Source organism: Elephantulus edwardii, unplaced genomic scaffold, assembly GCF_000299155.1.
Source record: "Elephantulus edwardii isolate Elephantulus edwardi_28Jun2011 unplaced genomic scaffold, EleEdw1.0 scaffold00271, whole genome shotgun sequence".
Classification (NCBI taxonomy): domain Eukaryota; kingdom Metazoa; phylum Chordata; class Mammalia; order Macroscelidea; family Macroscelididae; genus Elephantulus; species Elephantulus edwardii.
Window position 1 is genome coordinate 1,801,136 of NW_006400021.1, and position 21,502 is coordinate 1,822,637.

The 21,502-nt window shown below is 37.6% G+C and overlaps 1 protein-coding gene and 1 pseudogene across 1 annotated transcript in view; both read left to right on the forward strand.

Annotated features, from left to right (window-relative positions):
- RAD17 (RAD17 homolog (S. pombe)) overlaps positions 1-21,502 on the forward strand; it is a 39,162-nt gene that overhangs the window by 14,068 nt on the left and 3,592 nt on the right. The window contains exons 9-15 of the mRNA XM_006900029.1: positions 4,035-4,146; positions 6,588-6,773; positions 9,412-9,497; positions 9,658-9,804; positions 11,393-11,542; positions 13,373-13,493; positions 21,263-21,320. Coding sequence (XP_006900091.1) covers positions 4,035-4,146; positions 6,588-6,773; positions 9,412-9,497; positions 9,658-9,804; positions 11,393-11,542; positions 13,373-13,493; positions 21,263-21,320 — 860 coding nt within the window. The remainder of the gene's footprint in view (positions 1-4,034; positions 4,147-6,587; positions 6,774-9,411; positions 9,498-9,657; positions 9,805-11,392; positions 11,543-13,372; positions 13,494-21,262; positions 21,321-21,502) is intronic.
- On the forward strand, positions 15,921-17,756 carry LOC102849318 (annotated as a pseudogene).

The window sequence follows — 21,502 nt, forward strand, 5'->3', positions numbered from 1 at the left end:
AGGTGCGGAGGCCGCGAGGGGTTTCCACGTAGCCCACGATGCCCACAATCACCATGGGAGGCGTCTCCACAATCGTCACCGCCTCCACCACTTCCTTCTTGTTCACCTTGGACCCCGGCCTGTCCACCTCCCGCACGATGTGGGTCATGCCGGCCTTGTAGCCCAGGAAGGCTGTGAGGTGCACGGGCTTAGTGGCGTCATCCTTGGGGAAGCTCTTCACCTTCCCGCGGTGCCGGCTGCTGCGTTTTCGAGGCAGGAAGCCCAGGGACCGATACCTGGGGGCTGAGAACTTCCTGTGTGACATCCTGACGTCGGTTTCCGCCGGTAGAGTGGTCATCCTTTTCTAAGTGTGAGTTTTTCCAGGGTCTGACCCCTGCTGATAACATGCCCTAGAAATGTGCAATCTCACCATCCTTATCTCTAAAGAGTACCCTGATTACACTTCTAAGACAGTTATTCTTTTTGCAGGACATGCTATATTTAGTACTCTTCGGCACCACTATAGTTCATCTGGAAGTCTTAAAACCAGTGGACTTTTGATATCTTTATTAATATACAGTAGGAGCAACATCAAGCAAGCACTTCAACCCTTTATAAAATTCAGTATTAAAAAAAAATTTAAAAAAATTCAGTGTTATTGTATTGCCATGAGTCTCCAAGGGTAATGATAGTGTAGAAGGAACTAAAGAATACCCTGGTCACTGGCATCTTGTTAATTATATTAAGCAAAAATGTTGACCTCTTAGCCAAGTAAGCTATAATATTGAATATCTTAAATGATTCCGTTTTAAAAATTTTAGATTGCTATCTGTTTTTAGAGAAGGGGGGATAACCTATTATATAGTAGTAACTCTTTGTTATCACAAAGCATATAAAGTATAGAGTGAATTAATGGTCATACATTTCAGCCATGTTTATTTTTGGTAATTGACATCCATGGCATTTTTTTTTTCATTATCAGCAAGGGTCATCATTTCAAATTACCTTTTTTTTTTGCAAGTAATTCATTATCTAAATATTTTTTAAAACCAAGAGCAAAAATAAAACATTTCCTTTTAAAAATTGTTTATAAAAGAGTAACAATGAAGGGAAACTTGGTAACCAGATAATCAAAGAATATTATTAAATTGTAGAAGTTATTAGTGTGATGTTAGCACAGCAATAAACGATCAAAGGAGAATGAAATTAATAGAAATTGTGGAAATTAATAGAAATTTTTAGGGTAGTGGAGGTAAAGTTCTAGATCAATGTGAGAAGAATAGACTTAAAAATTGGTAAGTGATATGAAGACAGTTGGATATCCATATTGGAAAATATGAGGTTATCAAAGAGAATAATTGATGGATTTATGTAAAAATGAAAAGTTTGGAGTGGCATAAGGTACTGGTACTATAAACAAAGTTAAAACATAGGCATGGATTAGTGAGAAGAAATTGTCGATTTATGTAACAGATTATGGGTTAACAAAAGAAAAGGCAAAGATCAAAAGCCAACAGAGAAATCCAGATTGTCAGTAAATGTGAAAAGTGTTCAGCTCTACCACTAGTCAGATAAGTGCATGTTTAAACTGGGTTCTGGTTTTCATATATTAGATTGGGAAAAGATTGAATGATTGATATCTAAGAATTCTAAAGGTAGGGAAAATGAGTAAGGAGCCCTAGCGGCATAGTATGATGTGTATTGAACTACTAGCAGAAAGATTAGTAGTTCAAATTCACTAGCTGCTCTGTGGGAGAAAGATGAATAGTCTCCAGTTAAGATTTATAGCCTCAGAAACTTGCTAAGAGTATAGGTATGAGTACATACTCTATATTCTTTTTTTTTCTACTTTTTTTTCCTATATTTTATTAATTTTCATAAACATTTACAGAGATTTTGGGTTTCCATTCATTCCTTGTTGCACTATTCTCTCTACCCTCCTCCCAGTTTGTTCTTGTCCAAATGCCACAGTGCTTGTCAAAGCCAGTTCTGATTAATCTTCTTTGTCAGTGTGTCCTTTGCCATTCCCTATCACTCCTCCCTGAGAGAGACTTCACCCTGAGTCATAAGGAAAAGGGGATGGCGTATTCTCTTAGCTACTTCCTGCTGAAAAGGGACGCTGTGGGTTTCAGGGTGAAGATCTTCTCTCACTACTCTAAAGGGCCCCTTTGGCAGTAGGAAACACATAGACTATTATGGAGATTGATTTTGGAATTTAGATGCACTCTTATTGATTGTGCTTGGCCGTACATGTTCATATCCTTGAAGATGTATCATGGGGGTGTTGCAACCTAGAAGACACAAATTTGACTAACAAGTTATAAGTACATGAGTCCAAAAATTATGGAAAAGTAAAAGAAAAGATTCTTTCATTGTTTTACAAACCCTCCCCCAGGTCCCCTCCACCATGTAGCCCTCGCTCTAGTCTCCTGTGATGACAGACATACCTAGTTATATATCTCTTTTAAACAGTTTTCTCCCTCCTCTGTTTCAGTGCAGTATACATTATTCTTATGTCCACAGCTTTCAAGTTAATGAAAACTCTTAGAAACCTTGTAGATTAGAATAGAATCACCCTATATTGTTTGTGAGTCTTTATATCATTAGGGAAACAGACTATCTCATCTTTCTGCCTTGAGGCAGCTGATAAATTCAAATCTTAATCTTTTCGGTCAGCAGTTAGATTTCCTAACCCTTGCATCACCAGAGTTCTTTGTATCTACTTATTCATTTATAAAATGAGGTCTGGAAAGATACCAAGATGTTAATAGTTATTTTGTTTGATGAAATATGACATTTGAGTAGACTATAAAGGACAGTAACTTTGTAATAAAGACAATTTGAAATCTTTTTTATTGTTAAAGTTTAAATATTGAAGGATTATAATATGGGACTATTTTCCTTTTATAAGTAGCTGTTAAAAGATCTGGAGTGAGATGAGCTGTGAGCCGTCACCTGAATTATGTCTTAAACAGTTGTATGAAACTTAGCCTTCAAATATGAAACTGATAGAGTTGTGGCTTCTTAATACTCAACAGAATATAATAGTATCTTGGAAAGCCTTTTACAGACATCTATGTAAAAATTTCAAAGATTTGTTGCATTATTATGTTCTTTAAAATATGACAAATTATCTTGTATATTTAATATCATGATTTTTTGGGGGTTTCTACCTTTATGTATGTATGTATGTATATATATATATATATATATATATATGTATACATATTTGTGTGTGTGTGTATATATATATGTATTTTAGATATGTGTGTACACACACGTGTGTGTGTGTGTGTGTGTAGGTGCTTTTCTATATATGTGTATGTAGAAAAGAGGACAGGAGAATGTTAAGACATAACCTAGCCAGACCCTTTTTTAGGAAAATGGCACCGAGAGTGAAGAATGAAGCCCCTGCCCCTCCTAAAACTGAAACTAAAGCAAAGGTGTTAAAGGCCAAGAAGGCAGCTGTGAAGGATTTCCACAGCCACAAAAAAAGAAGATTTACATGTCACCCACTTTCTGGTGGCCTAAGACGTTGAGACTCCAAAGGCAGCCTATATAATCATAAAAGAGCACCCTCAGGAGAAACAAGCTTGACCACTCAGACATCATCAGAAGATAGAAGATAACACACTTGTGTTCATTGTGGATGTCAAGGCAAACAAACACCAAATCAAACAAACTGTCAAGAAGTTCAGTGACATTGATGTGGCTGAAGTCAACATTTTGATCAGACCTGATGGACAGAAGGTGGACTATGGTCAACTTGCTCCTGACTGATGCTTTGGATGTTGCCAACAAAATTGTGATCATCTAAACTAAGTACAGCTGGCTAATTCTAAATATATGTTTTTCTTACCAAAAAGAAAAAGACACACCTAGTCAAAGTAAAGCACTATTTTAAATTGAAAATTTATCTTACAATAAGACATTGACAATTGTAATAGCTGGGCTTGTATTTTGCATGAAAGCTTTTTACCATTCAAGTTTGGATCTCATTTAGTCCCCTTGTAATTTTAAAGGTCGTTTTTTAGATTTACATTTTCTCATTATAGTGTGGAAGAAAAAATACTGCTCCTGATAAAGCTTCTCTCGAGTTGCTGTGTCAGGGATGTTCCGGTGATATCAGAAGTGCAATAAATAGCCTCCAGTTTTCTTTTTCAAAAGGTAAATATGAAAGATAATACGGAAGTACATTGGTACTCTCTCAATTATTTGTTGAATCAGAATAAGAATGTTTTATAATTAATAATATATGTCTAGTCACAAGTTTGAGGGATTTTTTTTCCCCCTTGGTTGGTTTTTAGTTGAGAAAGTAGCTATGTACACATATGTACACACATCCCTGCAAATATATATATCTCTTTGAGACAAAACCTAATCCATTTACATGGCTGAATACCTTTCAAAACTAGTTTTTCCAAAAAAACCCCCACTAACTTTAGGTAAGACTTCCTGGGTACAAATCCTGACCCTCTCACATCTCAGATAACACTTTTACAGCCTTTTTTGGCTGACATATTCTTTGACTTCTCATCTTTCATGTAAGAACTTATATAAAGATTATTGTTGTGTACTATGGAGCTGGAACCAACCCATAACTGACCCTCTAGCAGGTTTTCATAATAATTTAATGACAGTTAAGAAATTATTGTTAAAATAAAAGAGTTAATAACAAAAAACTCAAACCAACTAACAGCATTGAGTTCTATTTTTACTACACAAAGTTCTCATCAGAAAGTGTTAGCAAGTTTGATGCTTATCATTGAGGACCTGACTTGTGCTTTAGAGCACTCAAAATCCACCCAAAATCTTAGAGTTTCTACTCACATGTGAACCTATCCATTTAATTTGTGTCTTGGTTTTGCAACATAATTATAGAGGAATAGGAAGCTCTGGTGGCCTAGTGGGTAAGGAATTACACTGCTAATACAGAGTTTTTTTGTTCTTGTTGTTAAGTGCCGTCGAGTTGTAGATGACTCATAGTGACCCTGTGAACGAAAGACCTGGACTCTTGTATAACTTTCATCATTTCTCCATGTTCATAGAGTTTCTGGAGGCAAGCCATTTTGGAAGTGGATGCCACTCTTGCTTCCAAGCTTATGTTAACTGGGAAGCTCCATCAAACACTGTCAACCATGGGTAACCATTACTACATTTGGCACATCAGTGTCACAATGTTTAGCATCATAGAAACCACAAGTTACCTCTGTATGGCAATGCACAGACCAGTGCTATATCACTTAGAAGAATGTTTGACAAAAAACAATTTAAACCAGGCCTGAGGGCCGCAGATTAAGATCACCCACTTTGGGCTTGGTAGCATAACTTTCTGTCCTGTAGGCCAACGTAGCCTTCTCTATGTTGTTGTTGTTAAGTGCCGTTGAGTCATAGACGACTCATAGCAACTCTCAAACCTGCCACCTTCTTGGGGTGGGGGAGGTGGAAATGATGGGCAGTCTCTTGAGGGGCCAGGTGGAAGTTGGTTCTGACTTTGATAGCAATGAGTCAGTCAATCATAAAGGAATTGTCCACTAATAAACACATGAGAACTCTGTTTATTCCTATAGATATCAGTGTACATAAACAGTACATAGGTTCATTTCTAGAATTAATGAGAGGACTGCTAGAGTATGCCAGTTTAGGATCCTAACAATTTTAAGATTATTCCTGTAGGCATAGGGATCTTAAAGGGAATAAAATCATAATTCCTGAGTGAGCCAAACACTATTTTGACAAATAATATTTTTAAATTTCATTTTCAAACTAGCCTAATAATAGTAGGTTTCAAATCTGGACCCTTTATTCTTTCTGCTATTCTGTGCTACTTTTAATTACACATTCTAGATTTCAAACAGTAAGCTTATAAATGAAATTTGAACATGGACATAAATTTGGAACAGCCTCCATCAATATCGAGGTCCTATAACAGAGTGATTAACCTGGATTCTAGAAGTAGCTGTCTAGATCCTGAAAGGTCGTCTTAACTGATATCTTAGAATCTCTTCTTAACTAATAAGCCAGTTACTTTATTTTTCTTTTTTTTTCCTTTCATGGTTGGTATTTTATTGGTTGTTTTAAAGGCCAGTTTAGAGACATTATGAACATTGTATACACAATTCCTAATGTATGTACCACAAGTCTAAAAAGCCATGTAGTTATAATTCTTTTCTAAATTCCAGTGACTTTCCAGCTTGGCCACTGCCTCTCCACCTGCCTCCTGAGCTACTGGGACCCACGGCAGGGGCAGTGGAGAACTGTTTCTTTTTTTTACCTTATTTTGTTCATCTGTTTTTCCTCCATAGAGTCATTATGAAGAATTGAGTTGGACATGAATAATATTAAAAACAGTACTTTAAAAATACAAAAGAAGTATATTATTAATTATGTGAAAGCATAAAATCTGTGTCATAATTTTAAATGACATTGTTTTAATAGCATTCATAACCTAAAAGAGGATTCTATTCAGCATAGTTTGTGTGTTTTCTAGTTATTGTTTATTTGGAGAATATATTTTGATTAGAATATTTAGTGTACTTATGTACAAAATGTTCTTGGTCTTTATTTTCAATTTGTAAACTATTATCACTTGGGTATTCATTATTTAGGAGAGAACAAGATTTGGCCAAGGAAAAAAGGGCTGTCTTCGTTAAAATCTGATGCTGCACTGTCCAAATCAAAACAAAGAAAAAAGCCCAACAAGGTTTTTGAAAATCAAGAAATCCAGGCTATTGGTGGCAAAGACGTTTCTCTCTTTCTCTTCAGAGCTCTGGGGAAAATACTATATTGTAAAAGTAAGATAAATTTATTTCTTTTTATCTGTGGGATATTAGTGTTTAACTGAAATAAAATAAGACATTTTCTCAAATGTGATCAATTTGGTTAGGCCAGTTTCTGTTTGGCAAGGTCTAAAATATCATGGTTATTCTTCTATGAGTGGGATTAAATGTAAAGAAGAAACTACTGTTGGCCACATCCATATCTCCAAATCTTTAATAATGTGCTGTAGCTAAGTCATTAGTCCATTTAGGCTTTTGTGGCCAGTGTGAACTAGCCTAGAGCCCTGCTCGGTTAATGGCTTTGAGTTTTGTTCCCATTTTTCTCCTACTATCAGGTAACTTCTTATGTGATCCTTTTCAGAGCAGTTAACATTTAGCCAAGCACTCTCTTATTCTGATCTCAGGCTTGTTGAGATTGAAGTTCACAGAGTCGCTTAGATTTTTCAACTAAATAATACTTACTAGTAGTAGCACCTAATAGTTATTAATACACTCAACTATTAATGTCTATTCATTAGGCTAAGTAGTTATTTCTGCTTAATAACTATTGATAGCAATTTTTTTTTAAAGAGGACAATTTTTTTTTTCTTGTTGTGTACTCTCAAATCAGATCCGACTTACACAGGAGGCCATTGGCCCTCCTGTAGCGAAACATCTGGTGGATTCAAATTGCACACCTTCACAATTGCAGCAGAGCTTCTTGCCTTTAGGCCACCAGAACTCTCTTACTGATAACAATTTATAGTTGAGTCATAATTAATCAACTAAATAGTAATGATTAATAGTTGTACCTTAGATGCCTGCTCATAAGCTTTTAAAATTCCCAGTTGCTATTTACCAAATTAGGATATATGCCATTGTCTTTGTGGACAATTATGTTATGCCGGTTGGCCTTGATTTCCCTAGAGATTGTGGTCCTGGGCTCCCAGCCCAGTGATTCATTCCCTCAGTGGATTTGATTATGGCTAAGACATTTGCTAACTGCCACCATTTGTTCTACTGTGTATGCCTAGATCTTTTCTAACACATTACAGGTATCTGTATAGAAATAATTTCTTCTCAACCTATACGATTGTGAGTATACTCTCATTCACTATGGAAATTTGTTCCTATTACCAATCAGCCTGGGTATCTTCATGGAGATTAACATCTGTTACTCCTGATGATGAAAGATTCTATCTGTAATAATATTTTACTTTTCTTTCTGTAACTCCTGTGTACCTCACTATGTCTTTATTTCTTTAATGTTAACATGCTGATTGTCCCCTTTTTATATTTTACTTTCCTTCACCCAGATTAATACATGTCTCTTACTAGTTAGGGAACTCTGACGACATAGTCCTTAGAGAGGTGCACTACTTCTAAGCCTTACCTCTCTAGCAGTTTGTATCCAGTATATGCTCCAGGGGAGCAGGATGGGCAGTCTCCCCCCTTGAGATTGACAGTCTCAGAAAACCCACTGCGGGATCTCTGACTTAATGGCCATGAGGGTTTTTTTACTTGGTTAGCATTCTGCTTCCTATTCTCCACCATTCCTGGTAACCATTAAAGAATGTTTCTTTCTGTGTATAAACCTTTCTTTACCTTCTTAGATTGTTGTTATTGTTGATTGCCTTTGAGTTGCACACAACTCAGCGACCCTATGAACAAAAGGCCTAAAGCCTCTTTTTTTTTTTTATTTTAATGAAAGTTTACAGAGATTTTGGATTTCTATTCATTTATTGTTGCACACTCTCCTCTCTGCCTACCCTTCCCCTTTCTCTTTGAAAAGTAAGAAAAAATTCTTTCACTGTTATACAGTCCCTGCCTTCATCCACTCCACTATGTAGCTTTCATTCTGGACTCTTGTCATGACAATAATACCTAATTATGTATTCCTCTTAAACAAATGCATTATTTATCTCCTCTTTTCTCTTTTCTTAGTTTCTCCCCAACCTCGATGTCAGTGCTGCTTTACAACAGTGACATTATGCAGTATTTGTCCTTTTGTGACTGAGATATTTTACTCAGCTGTCCTCCAGGGTCACCCATTTTGTATAATAATTCATAAGTTCCTTGTTTTTCAAAGCTGCATAGTATTCCATTGTGCTGAAGACTTTCCTTAGAGTTTCCAGAGGCATGTTTAGGAAGTAGATGCCACTCCTTATATTAATGGACTCCTGTTTATCCTTTTGTGATTGACTTATGTCATTCGACATAATGTACTCCAAGTTCATCTACATTATAAAAGAATTCTTCATTGATTTGTTCATGGAATTTTTGTATTCTCAATTGTTCTATATTGTTGCATGGCATTCCATTTTGTGTATGTATCATAGTTTATCCATCCATTCATTCATTCCTTGATGAGTGCTTATGTTGTTTCCATCTCTTTGCTGTTATGAGTGAAGAAGGCTGCAGTGAACACGGCGTGTATCTGTCCATTCATGTCATGTCTTTATATTTCTTCAGGATATATACCTAGTAGTGAGATTGCAATCAAATAGGATTTTTATTTCCAACATTTAAGGGAAGTGCCATCCCAATGTCAGCATTCTAGCATCCTCACATCCTCATCAGCATTTGCTATTGTCTCCCTTATTGACATTTGTGCTTATTACTGGGTGACATATCTCTGTGATGAGTAACAACTGATTTTTCTTTTTTTAAATAGGGACACCCATAACAGAATTAGACTCACCTCGACTGCCTTCTCATTTGTCAGAGCATGAACGGGATACATTAGTTATTCAACCTGAGGTAAAGTCTTCAATGGCATGTGTTGCATTGGTATTATATACGTGCACGTGTGTGTGTTTATGCTTAACTTTATATATATTTAACTACTGTGGTTTTTTTTAAAAAAAAAATCCATGTATTTCTTTTGCTCCTCTAAATTTTATTTATTTTATTGTTGTAGGAGGTAGTAGAAATGTCTCACATGCCGGGAGAGTTGTTTAATTTATATCTTCATCAAAACTACGTAGATTTCTTTGTGGAAATAGATGACCTTGTGAGAGCCACTGAATTTCTGAGTTTTGCAGATATCCTCAGTGGTGACTGGAATGTAAGACCATTTCACTTAAATGTTTTTGTTTGTATTTCTTAATATTTGAGAAAGGAAAATGCACTCTATAATCCCATTTATTTTACTGTGTTTTATGTAACTATTTATACGGATAATAAAATTAATTTCTCCAACTCTGTTTTTATTAACAGCTAGAATTAATTCAATTTTATTAGTGAGAGAATACATTGTGTTTGGTTTTGGGTTTTTTTAATTTACTTTTTTTTATTATCTAATGTTAAGAAGCCCTGATGGCCTAGTGTATAAACATACTGACTGCTAAACAAAAGGTCAGTTGATTGAATCTGTTAGATGCTCTGAGGGAGAAAAATTCGCAACCTTTTTTTCCATAAAGATTTATAACCTCAGAAACCTGATGTAGCATCGCCATAAATCTGACTCCATGGAAGTGGTTTTGCTTTAAAACTTAGTGATTTCTAAAAGTAAATGGGAAAGAAGTGGAGAAGTGGGTATTTTGCTGTACTTCCTGCTAGTCTTTTTAAATTCTCCCCCTCTTGTTTGCAGTTATTCACTATGGGTTTGTATTACTTTTTAGCATTTTGCCAGTGCTCTGTCCAGTACAGTAGACATTAGCAACAAGGGGATATTTAATATGAAATTATTTTAAATTTAAAATTGCATTCATCAGTCTTACTAACCACCTTCTAGTATTCTGTACCTATATAAGACTTGTAGATACTGAATTGAACAACCTAATAACAATATTTTTATCACCACAGAAAGTTCTGTTGGATGCCATTTTTTAATGTTAATATTTTTCTGTTATAAATATTGACATGGCCTTAACAACTGGAGTTAGGAAAAGTTTAACAAAAAAGTTGTTCTATCTATTTCTTCATCTTTTTGAAATTTTCCAACCTACAAAAAAAAGCTGACAGAATAAGTATAGTGTTTACTTTTGTACTTCTTTTCAAAAATGTTTTTATCATTTTTGAACGTTTTCTTCCCTCTCCCACCTTTGTAATTTTAAATTCTTTAGTTTTTCTTTTTCTTTTTTTTGGGGGGGGTGTTTTGAGTTTTTAAAAATTTTTTTACTGGTTTATTTCTAAAGGTCATATACATTGTTTTTCACACCAGATCTTTCCCATTTGCTTCACCAACCCCTCCCTCCACCCATCAAATTGTGCAACCTTGTTCTTTTTTTTAAAATGTCTGTTTGTGCTTTATTGACCATGCAAAGGCTTTGTTGTTGTTATGTGCCGTCGAGTTGCTTGCAACTCATAGCCACCCTATGTACAATAGCCCTAAACCCTGCTCTATCCTCTGACAATCTCACTGCCTCTGACACATTCATCCTGATCACCCCAGTCACTGAATCAATCCACCTCATAGAGGGTCTTCCCCTCCTGCGCTGTCCCTCCACCCTCCCAAGCATGATGTCCCTCTCCAAGGACCTGTCCCTCCTTACAACATGTCCAAAGTATGTCAGACGAAGCCCCAGAATCCTTGCCTCCAAGGAGCAGCCTGGCTTAACCCTCTTAACATGTTGAGTCCTGTATCAATAGTACCTATAATTCTATTTTATACATTTCTCTACCTTTTAATAATTTCACCTCTTATTTATTAGGCACGCTTTTTACTCAGGGAGTATAGTACATCGATATCTACAAGAGGTGTGATACATTCCAACAAAGCCCGAGGATTTGCTCACTGCCAAAGAGCAGGAGCAAGTTTTCGACCCTTGCACAAACCTCAGTGGTTTCTAATAAATAAAAAGGTAAGAGGGAAAACACTATATTTTTATTCTTTGTAAGAAATAGTCTTTAAGCCCACAGTTTTCTTAAGATTATGGTAAAACATAAAAAAGAATGTCAGTCAAATTACAGGAAAGAAAATTGCCCCAAATTTGAAAGCATCTATGAGTTTTATTAGTGAACTTTTATTGAAAACAAAATATTGATATACTTTATATTTTAATTTCATGTTCTGAATATGCCTCTAACCATGTAGAGGAGTTACTTTACTAAGTGAGCTTTTGCTATTCTCAGTTACACTTGTAAAGTCCAAAAGTTACACATTTTTGAGGCAACAATGAAGTGGCCCACAAAGAGTACTTCAGAATATAAAAGAAAATATGCTTAAGCTAAACTCAAAATATATCAGCAGTGTTAAAATTGGCTTTTTAGCAATTACCTTAGTCCCCTTTGATCTCCAGCTACCTTAAATGTAGACACATGGTCTTGCAAATTATTAACAGCTGTGGGACTAGGATAAACAAGGAGAGAGAAAGTGCACGCTTCCCACACTGGGCATCAAGACTTGAGGAAAGCAAGACTTGTGGGAGACTTGAGCAAGACCTTATTGATTGTGAGACCCTGGTGATGGTGGTAGAGGTATAACCAGAGGAGCCCTGAGATAAAGACCACAATTACAGATTTTGCTGTGCTTGCCGGATAATTAAGGAGAAGCTGACTTATAACTGGTCTGAGGCAAACCTTGCCAGATGACTGAGGAAACCAGTGGCTTCTTGAATTTGTGTTGCTGAACTGAAACCAGAGTCTTGCCCAATTAAGGAATTGTGCCTTGGGACTGTGGGACCAAAACCTGGATTTGCATTGGGTGAAATTCTTTGCCTTCGCTACTTTCCAACTTACTTCCCTAATAAACCCCATTCTTGGTACAACAATGTGAGCCAACAAGAAATGAATGAACCTCTTGCTGCTGGTGTGCCTCAAGAGGCACCATTGGGCTGGGCTATCGGCTCAGCCCTCTAGGGGCTTTCTGCTTTGGTGTGGTGAGGGGCTGTGCTATTCTCACTCACTCCTGGCCATTTCAGAGAGATAACTTAGAACCCTGTGCCCTTATGTCCCATTTTATATACCTTTGACAATATTCATGTTCAGCTTTTGTAAATTATATAATTTGGAGTTAGAGTACAACATGGAGCCTTTATAAGAGAATTTTGGTAGAGTCTCATTAAAAAAAAATTACTTCATTGAGAAGGTTAAGGAGTAGATAGGAAAAGAGTGGATAGAACAAATGAATACTCTGTTCAATGTTCAAATGAACACTGCATTGGAACAGAGGAGAGGAAGAATTCTTTCTGAAAGGAATATATGATTAGACATTATATGTATGACAGTAATCTGGAATAAGAGGTGCATTGCAAAATAGATTGGGGGAGGACAAGGGAGGAAAATGTGCAAGAATGAATAAATGAATGAATGAAGATCCAACCTTTCTGTAAACTTTTGTATTAAAATCACACATAAAAAATTATTTCCATGAAAGACATTCACATACTTTGTGATGTCTGTATGCTCATAATCAATCCTTTCATTTGTAACTTTATTATTTTTATGCGAGTTCGATGTGTAGGCAAATATGTTATTAGAAAATTATCTCATTAGATAAACTCTTAAAAGTGCATGTGTTTGTGATTCCTTTCAGTGGGAATAATTTTTAGAAATCAGAGTCTGGGTGATCTACACTTTATAGTATAATAAACTTTATCTAGTTTATATATAGCCATACTTTTTTTTGTTGTGGGTTGTCTGAGGTCTTTTTTAATTCATCTTCTGATTTTTCTCTTTCCTCCCCTATGCAGTATCGAGAGAATTGCCTAGCAGCAAGAGAACTTTTTTCTGACTTCTGCTTACCAGGTTTATGCCTCCAAACTCAGCTCTTGCCTTACCTTGCTTTACTGACTGTTCCAATGAGAAATCAAGGTAATAACAAGGGCATATGTTCTCACACTAAAGAAGTAGTGTTTTATATCACTGCATTTTTATGAGTTGCCTCATTGCTGTACAATAGTGAGATTAAAGTTTACCCCCTTTTTTAAAAAAAAAAATTCTAAATACATGCTTCCCCCCCCCCAGTTGTTTTTTGGGTTTTTTTTTAAATTAAACAAAGTAAGGTAACTTACTTTGGACAGACTGGTGTCAATTCCTAGGGTTTATGCTTATACATAAAATCAAACAGGATAAAAGCTTCCCCCTTCGTTTTAAAATAAAGTAAAACATACCTAACAAAACCATTAAATGATTACTTTTTCAATAATTTTTAAGTACACAATAAACCAAAAACCAAACCTGCTGCTAACAAATAGGACTATCTGTAACATATCCAGAGCTACATTTTATTTTTAATTAAAAATTTTTATTATTGAGACTATAAAGGTAACTATGCATGTATAGTTTGTTGACATTGATTACACTTTTGGAGTTGTGTGTGCATCCATTCTCTCACTTTATGAATTAGTCTTCAACAATTAACATAAAGTCACTGCCCTTTTAGTTTGTTGTCTTTTAAATTGCTGTTGTCAGTTTGATCCCATAGAGATTTTGAAAGAGCACAAGCTGGACATTCTTTACTATTGTTTGTATATACTTATTTTAAAAAACTATATACGCTGTGATTCCAACTAGAGTACATGGCAGTCTGGATTAGGCAAAATATGGAGAAAATGAATAGATCAATTGTTAAAGGGCAATGAGATAGGTATGGTGGGTGTAAGATGGGGCATTTTTGCGAAATGAAACTGTTCTGTATGATGCTGTAATGGTAGACATGTGACATTAAACATTTGTCAAGCCTAAAACTATAGTACAATGAGTAAACCCTAATATAAAGTGCAAACTCCACTTCTGTCACGTTAAGTCCACCTCACAGTGACACTCTTGTTGGTTTTCTGAGGCTGTAAATATTTTTGGGAAGAGATTGCCCATCTTTCTCCCATGATAGAAAGCACAGACTTGGTTAGTGATAATAATTTATCGGTTCATGAAGGATAATAAATGTACCATAGGAATGTTGTTGTTGTTTGGTGCCATAAAGTCGAGCACAACTCATAATGACCCTATGAACAAAAGACCTGAACCCTGTTCTGTCCTGCGCCATCCTCACACTTCCTGACACACTAGAGCCTATTGTAGTAGTTACCATGTCAATCCACCTGGTTGAGGGTCTTCCTTGTCTGACCCTCCACCTTTCACCACATCATGTCCTTCTCCAAGGAAAAGCACCTCCTAGCAACATATCCAAAGTATGTGAAGCAAAGTCTCATTGTGCCTGTGTCCAGAGAACACTCTGACTGCACCCTCTTCAAGACATAACTGTTTGTTCTCTTGGCCGTTCAGGGGATGTTCGGTGCTCTTCTCGAACACCACAGCTCAAAAGTGCCAATTCTTTTTCTGTCATCCTTCTTCATTGTCCAGCTTTCAGATAACATAGCTAGTAATCAGAAAGATTATGGCCTGAATCAGATGTACCTTAGTCCTCAAACTGACATCACTACTCCTCAATAATTTGGAAATGTCCCTAACTGCAGATTTTCCCAGTGCAGTGCGTCTCCTTATTTCTTGACTGCTGTTACCAAGGGTGTTAACTGTGGATCCATGCAAGATGAAGCTGTTGACAGTTTCAATTTCCCCTCTATCCCTCATGATGCTGCTTATTGGTCTAGTGGTAAGAATCTTTGTTTTTCTGACATTGAGATGCAGTCCATACCAAAGGATGCATTTCTTGATCTTCTGAAACAAAGTTCTTCAAGTCCTCACTTTCAGCAAGCAAGTTTGTGTCATTTGCATAACTTAGCTTATTGATGAGTCTCCTTCCCATTCTGATGTACACTCCTCCTCATAGAGTCCAGCTTCTCTGATAATTTGCTCAGCATACAGATTCAACAGGTTTCGAGAGAGAATACAACCCTGGCACACTCCCTTCCCAATTCCATGCAGTGCTCCCCTGCTCTGTTCATACAACAGCATCTATCATTGGAATTTCATAGTCATCTGAAGAATAAGTTTGATGCATTGAACACCAGTGATGGAAGATGAGATGAACTGTGGGATGATATCAAAGATATCATCTAGGGAAAAAAGCAAAAGATCATTACAAAAACAGGAGAAAGAAAAAACCGGAATGGATCTCCGAAGAGATTGCACTGCAGTGTCAAGAAGCCAAAACTAAAGGAAAATATGTCGAAGTGAAACAGCTGAACAGAAGATTTAAAAGGCAGCTGGGGAGACAAAAATGGAATGCATAGGAAGCTGGAATTGGAGAATAAAAAAGGAAGAACTTGCTATGCATATCTCAAGCTGAAAGGACTTAAAAACAAATTTAAGCCTCATGTCACAATATTGAAAGATACTATGGGCAATGCATGAATGACCTAAAAAGCATCAAAAGAAGATGGAGGGAATACACAGAGTCACTGTATCAGAGAGAATTAACACTGAAAAATTTCAGTAAGTACCATATAAACAGCCAGTGGTAATAAAGGAGGAAGTAGAAGCTGCATTGAAGGCATTGGGAAAAAATAAGGTCCTGGGAATTGATGGGATACTAATTGACTTGTTTAAATTAGCAGATAAAGCCTTGGATACACTCACCAGTCTGTGCCAGGAAATTTGGAGGATGGCTGGCTGGCTAATGAATTGAAAGAAATCCATATTTGTTTCCATTCCCAAGAAAGGTGATCCACTTACTGAATGTGGAGATTATCGAATAATTTCATTGCTATCACATGCAAGCAAAATACTGCTGAAGATCATTAAAAAATGGCTGAAACAGTACATAGATAGGAAACCGCCAGAAGATTTAGAAGAGACCATGGCACCACGTACATCTTTGCTCATGTCAGATGGATCCTGGCTGAAAGTAAAGAATACCAGGAGATTGTCTATTTGTGCTTTATAGACTGCAAAGGTGTTTGGATCATGACAAGCTGTGGCTGACATTGAGAAGAATGGGAATCCCAGAACACTTGTTTGTGCTTATGTGGAACCTGTACCACAGAAATGTAAAATATTAATAGGAGATATGATGTACAAGCAAGGAAAAGATATATATTTGGTAGCTCTGTATGTATCAAAATGTAAGGAACCCTGGTCGCACAATGGCTAAAACACTCAGCTGATAACCAGAAGGTTGAGACATTCAACCCACCAGCTACTCTGCAGGGCAAATATTTGGCAGCTTGCCTTTGTGAAGATACAGCCTTGGAAACCCTCTGGGGCATTTCTATTCTGTCATATATGATTGCTGCATGAGAATTGACAACAGGCACATCACAGGCATTGACTGGGCATCCAAGATCAATCACATTGTCACCTGTTGGCAGACCACAATGCCTACATCTGGAGCCAGAAGGATGGCATCTGGAAGCCCACCTGGTAATCCTGCGCATCAGCCAGGCTGCCACGTTCTGAAGTGGTCCTTGCTGGAGAACAAGTTCACCGTGGACAGCAGAACATGGCTCATCTCCATCTGCTACTTGGAGTCTGAAAATGACTGGTGGGTCAGCAAGCACATTAAGAAGCCAGTTTGCTTCACAGTCCTCAGCTTGGACTGGCATTCCAACATTCTGCTGGCACTGGGCTCCTGCGACTTCAAGTGCAGAGTGCTTTTTAAGCCTTCATTAAAGAAGTGGATGAAAAGACAGCCAGTATGCCATGGAGCAGCAAGATGCTGTTTGGCCAGCTGATGTCTGAGTTTGGTGGCAGTGGAACTGGGGGCTGGGTCCACGGCATCAACTTCTCTGCCAGTGGGAGCTGCCTGGTCTGGGTCAGCCACGACATCCCCATGTCTGTAGCCGATGCCTCCAAAAGCGTTCCGGTTTCTACTCCAAAGACGGAGTTCCTGCCCCTCCTGAGTTTGTGATTTGTATTGAACAGCGTGGCCACTGGCCATGACTGCTGCCCGATGCTCTTCAACTATGATGGCTGCAGCTGTTTGACCTTCATCTCCAAACTGGACATTCTGAAACAGATCATCTAGCTCAACCTGTTGGCCACGGAGCTCTTCTGCAACATAGACAAGCGGGTGACCACCGAGGCTTTTTGGAGACGCCGCACCAGAATAGTATCACTCAGGTGTCCATTTATGAGGTGGACAAGCAAGACTGTCGTAAATTTTGCACTTCTGGCATTGATGGAGCTGTGACAATTTGGGATTTCAAGACCTTGGAGTCAGGGGAGCTCTGGTAGCCTAGTGGCAAGAAGCTGCACTGCAATCCCAGAGGCGCACGGTTTGAATCCACCAGAGCTCTGCCGAGGAAGGAGGGACAATCTCCTCCTGTATCAGTCAGATCTGATTTGACGGTACACGCACACACACAAATAATAAAATAAAAAAAATTAAAAAAAAAAAGACCTTGGAGTCTTCCACCCAGGGCCTCTGAATAATGTGAAGCTGAGCAAACCTCAGAGACTGAGCCAGCATGACCAACTGCAGCTGCCTGCCTCCCCGCCTGCAAGAAACACTGAAAACACGGACCATGCAGATTCTCCTGTGTGTGCGCACATGTAACGTGTGATAATAGAATTGTGAAAGTGTTGATATTTTGAAAGCAGCAATTCACGCTTTACCCCTCCCCTGGCCTGTTTCATTTCATTTATCATCAAAGCTTCTCTTTAAACAATTGATAATGGAAAACTACCATACTGACTTAAAGGAAAGGGGGCAGATATGTAACTCATCTTTTAGAAAATGGAATAAAAATGCTAAATGTGAAAAAATACATTAATATTAAAATTACATCAGGATGAATCAGTAGCATTTCTTCCATACTTGTGAAATTATAACTAAGGTTAAGAAGGCTTTGTTCCCTAAAACAGAGTTTCAGATTCTCATAGAATCCAAACTCTGGAGCCACTGTGGCTAAATGACTTCTGAAACTACTGTTCTGAGATATTCATTAAACTTGAAACCAAAATATCCCCTCAAGTCTTAAATCTAAACGGTGTTTTAACTTAACCAATAAAGAATGTCTGTCTTTTTTTTAATTATTATTAAATTTTATTAGTTTCAGTGAACATTCACAGGGATTCTGGGCTTTCACTCCTTCATTGCCGCACCATTCTCTCCACCCTCCTCCCCAGTTTGTTCTTCTTCCCCGCCATCCATCTGAATGTCTGTTTTAATTGTCCAATTGCCACAGTGCTTGTCAAAGTCAGTTCTGATTAATCTCCTTTGTCGGTGTGTCCTTTACCATTCCCTATCACTCCTCCCTGAGAGAGACTTGACCCTGATTCATAAGGAAAGGGGGATGGCGTATTCTCTTAGCTACTTCCTGCTGAAAAGGGACGCTGTGGGTTTCAGGGTGAAGATCTTCTCTCACTACTCTAAAGGGCCCCTTTGGCAGTAGGAAACACATAGACTATTATGGAGATTGATTTTGGAATTTAGATGCACTCTTATTGATTGTGCTTGGCCGTACATATTCATATCCTTGAAGATGTGTCATGGGGGTGTTGCAACCTAGAAGACACAAATTTGACTAACAGGTTATAAGTACATGAGTCAAAAATTATGGAAAAGTAAGAGAAAGGATTCTTTCATTGTTTTACAAACCCTCCCCCAGGTCCCCTCCACCATGTAGCCCTCGCTCTAGACTCATGACAGAAGTACCTAGTCATATATCTCTTTTAAACAGTTTTCTCCCTCCTCTGTTTCAGTGCAGTATACATTATTGAACCCATCTTACTCAGTCTCTCCCCAACCCCAAGGACAGTCCCATTCTACAACAGTGGCATCATGTAATATTTGTCCTTTTGTGACCGGGATATTTCACTCAGCATAATGTTCTCCAGAGTCAACCATTTTGAATAATATTGCATGAGTTCCTTATTTTTTAATGCAGCATAGTATTCCATTGTGCGAATATACCACAGCTTCTCTAGCCATTCGTTTGTTGATGGGCACTTAGGTTGTTTCCAACTCCTTGCTATTGTGAACAAAGCTGCAATAAACATGGGTGTGCATATATCTGCTTGGATGTCAGCTATGGTCTCTTCAGGGTATATTCCCAGTAGTGGAATTGCTGGGTCAAATGGTATCTCTATTTGCAACTTTTTGAGAAAGCGCCATACTGCTTTCCACAGGGGTTGCACCATTTTACACTCCCACCAACAGTGAATCAGGGTTCCAGTTTCTCCACAACCTCGCCAGCATTTGTTGCTTGATGTTCTGTTAAATTTTGCTATTTTGACTGGGGTGAGATGATATCTCCTAGTTGTTTTAATTTGCATCTCTCTTAGGGCTAGGGATTTTGAGCATTTCTTCATGTGCTTGTTAGCCATCTGAATGTCGTCTTCGGTTAAGTGCCTGTTCATATCCTGTGCCCATTTTTCTATTGGATTCTTTACCTTTATCTTGTTGTAGTGCTCAAGTATTTCATAAATTCTGGATATAAGTCCCTTATCTGATATGTTATTACCGAATACTTTTTCCCAGTCAGTGGCTTCCCTTTTTACCCTACTGGAGAAGTTTTTGGATGTGCATAGGGATTTGAGTCTTAGAAGATCCCATTCATCTATGTTATCTTCTCCTGGTTGTAGGTTAGAATGTCTGTCTTGAGCACTGTGTTCCTTTTAAGAACTCTCTTAACTTTTTCCCATGCTGATGTGTCAGAGGACTGCATATGGGTCTCTCCTTGGAATGTTGTGTAGCAGGAGGTGTGGAGTATAAGATTCCAGACCTGAGTCAGAGCAGGACAAGCATGGAGAAGTTTTTTCGTTGCTTTGACTCAGAACCAGTGGAAAGGAGTGCAGCTCAAACTATAGATTGAGCATTATGCTTCCAAAAAAAATATCAAGGAAAGGTATTGCATGCCAGCAATAGCTATTGGATCTGAATCTAAAAGGAGAGAATGGAATCTAGAGCCAAATTCACAGTAACAATTTGAAAGGTCAAGGGAAACTTAAAGAGTCATTGAACTCATGTCAATGGAAGAACATTAATTCAGAAAATGAGAGTAAGAAGTTAATACAGTATACAATTTAAAGAATAAAATGTGTTATTGAATTATTCATGTAAAAATTGTTGAATTGGTTTATGTTTTGCTGTGCATATTCTAGTTTCTAAAAGAGACTGTCAAGACTATTCAGAAATAGCAGAAGGTATGATTGTTGAGTATGTGCCCCATAAGCACCAAGGAACTCTGGTGGCTTAGTTGTAAGAAGCTTCACTGCAATCTCCAGGACATGCAGTTCATGTCCACCACTTGGTGCTCAGATGAAGGATCGGTAATTTCCTCCCATGAGATTTACCATGTCCAAAAACTCACTGGAAAGTCAGCTATGAGTCAGTTCTAACTCAGTGGCACAGAACAACAAAAATGACTATTCATAAATTAAGTAGACTCATTCTCTGAGCATCATGATACTTGTACAGTTTTCCCTGTGCACATAGGTGAAAAGCAAATGAAACTGAAGCAATTCAAATGTAGAGGACTTTGTTTAAAAACTGGTTATTTTTCTTTTTTTTTTTTTCCCCACGGAGAGATGTCCACGCACATCCAAAACGGCCCGCTGGCCGACGGAGCCAGCGGGCCGAGGCCGCGGGTTCCCCGTTCTGGCGGTGTGGTTCTTTTTCTTACTATGATTCAAGAAAAATTAATACAATCAGCTTTGTTGTTAGAAAAAGAAAATGAAAAGAATCCTTTGCCTCATGTTTTTCCTAATTTTTAAAATTTTTTGATCTTTGTTTTCAGCACAGATTTCTTTTATTCAAGATATTGGAAGGCTTCCTCTAAAACGACACTTTGGAAGGTAAGCTGGCTGATATAGTTGTAATTTTCAAAGAGTTGTTACCAAAAAATTCACTGATAAGATAGATTTATTTAATGCAAATAAAAAACTTAACTGCTCAATCTAAGAAATGGATATTATATACTTTTTTTTTTACATTAGTGTGTGTGTGTGTGTGTGTGTGTGTGTGTGTGTGTGTGTGT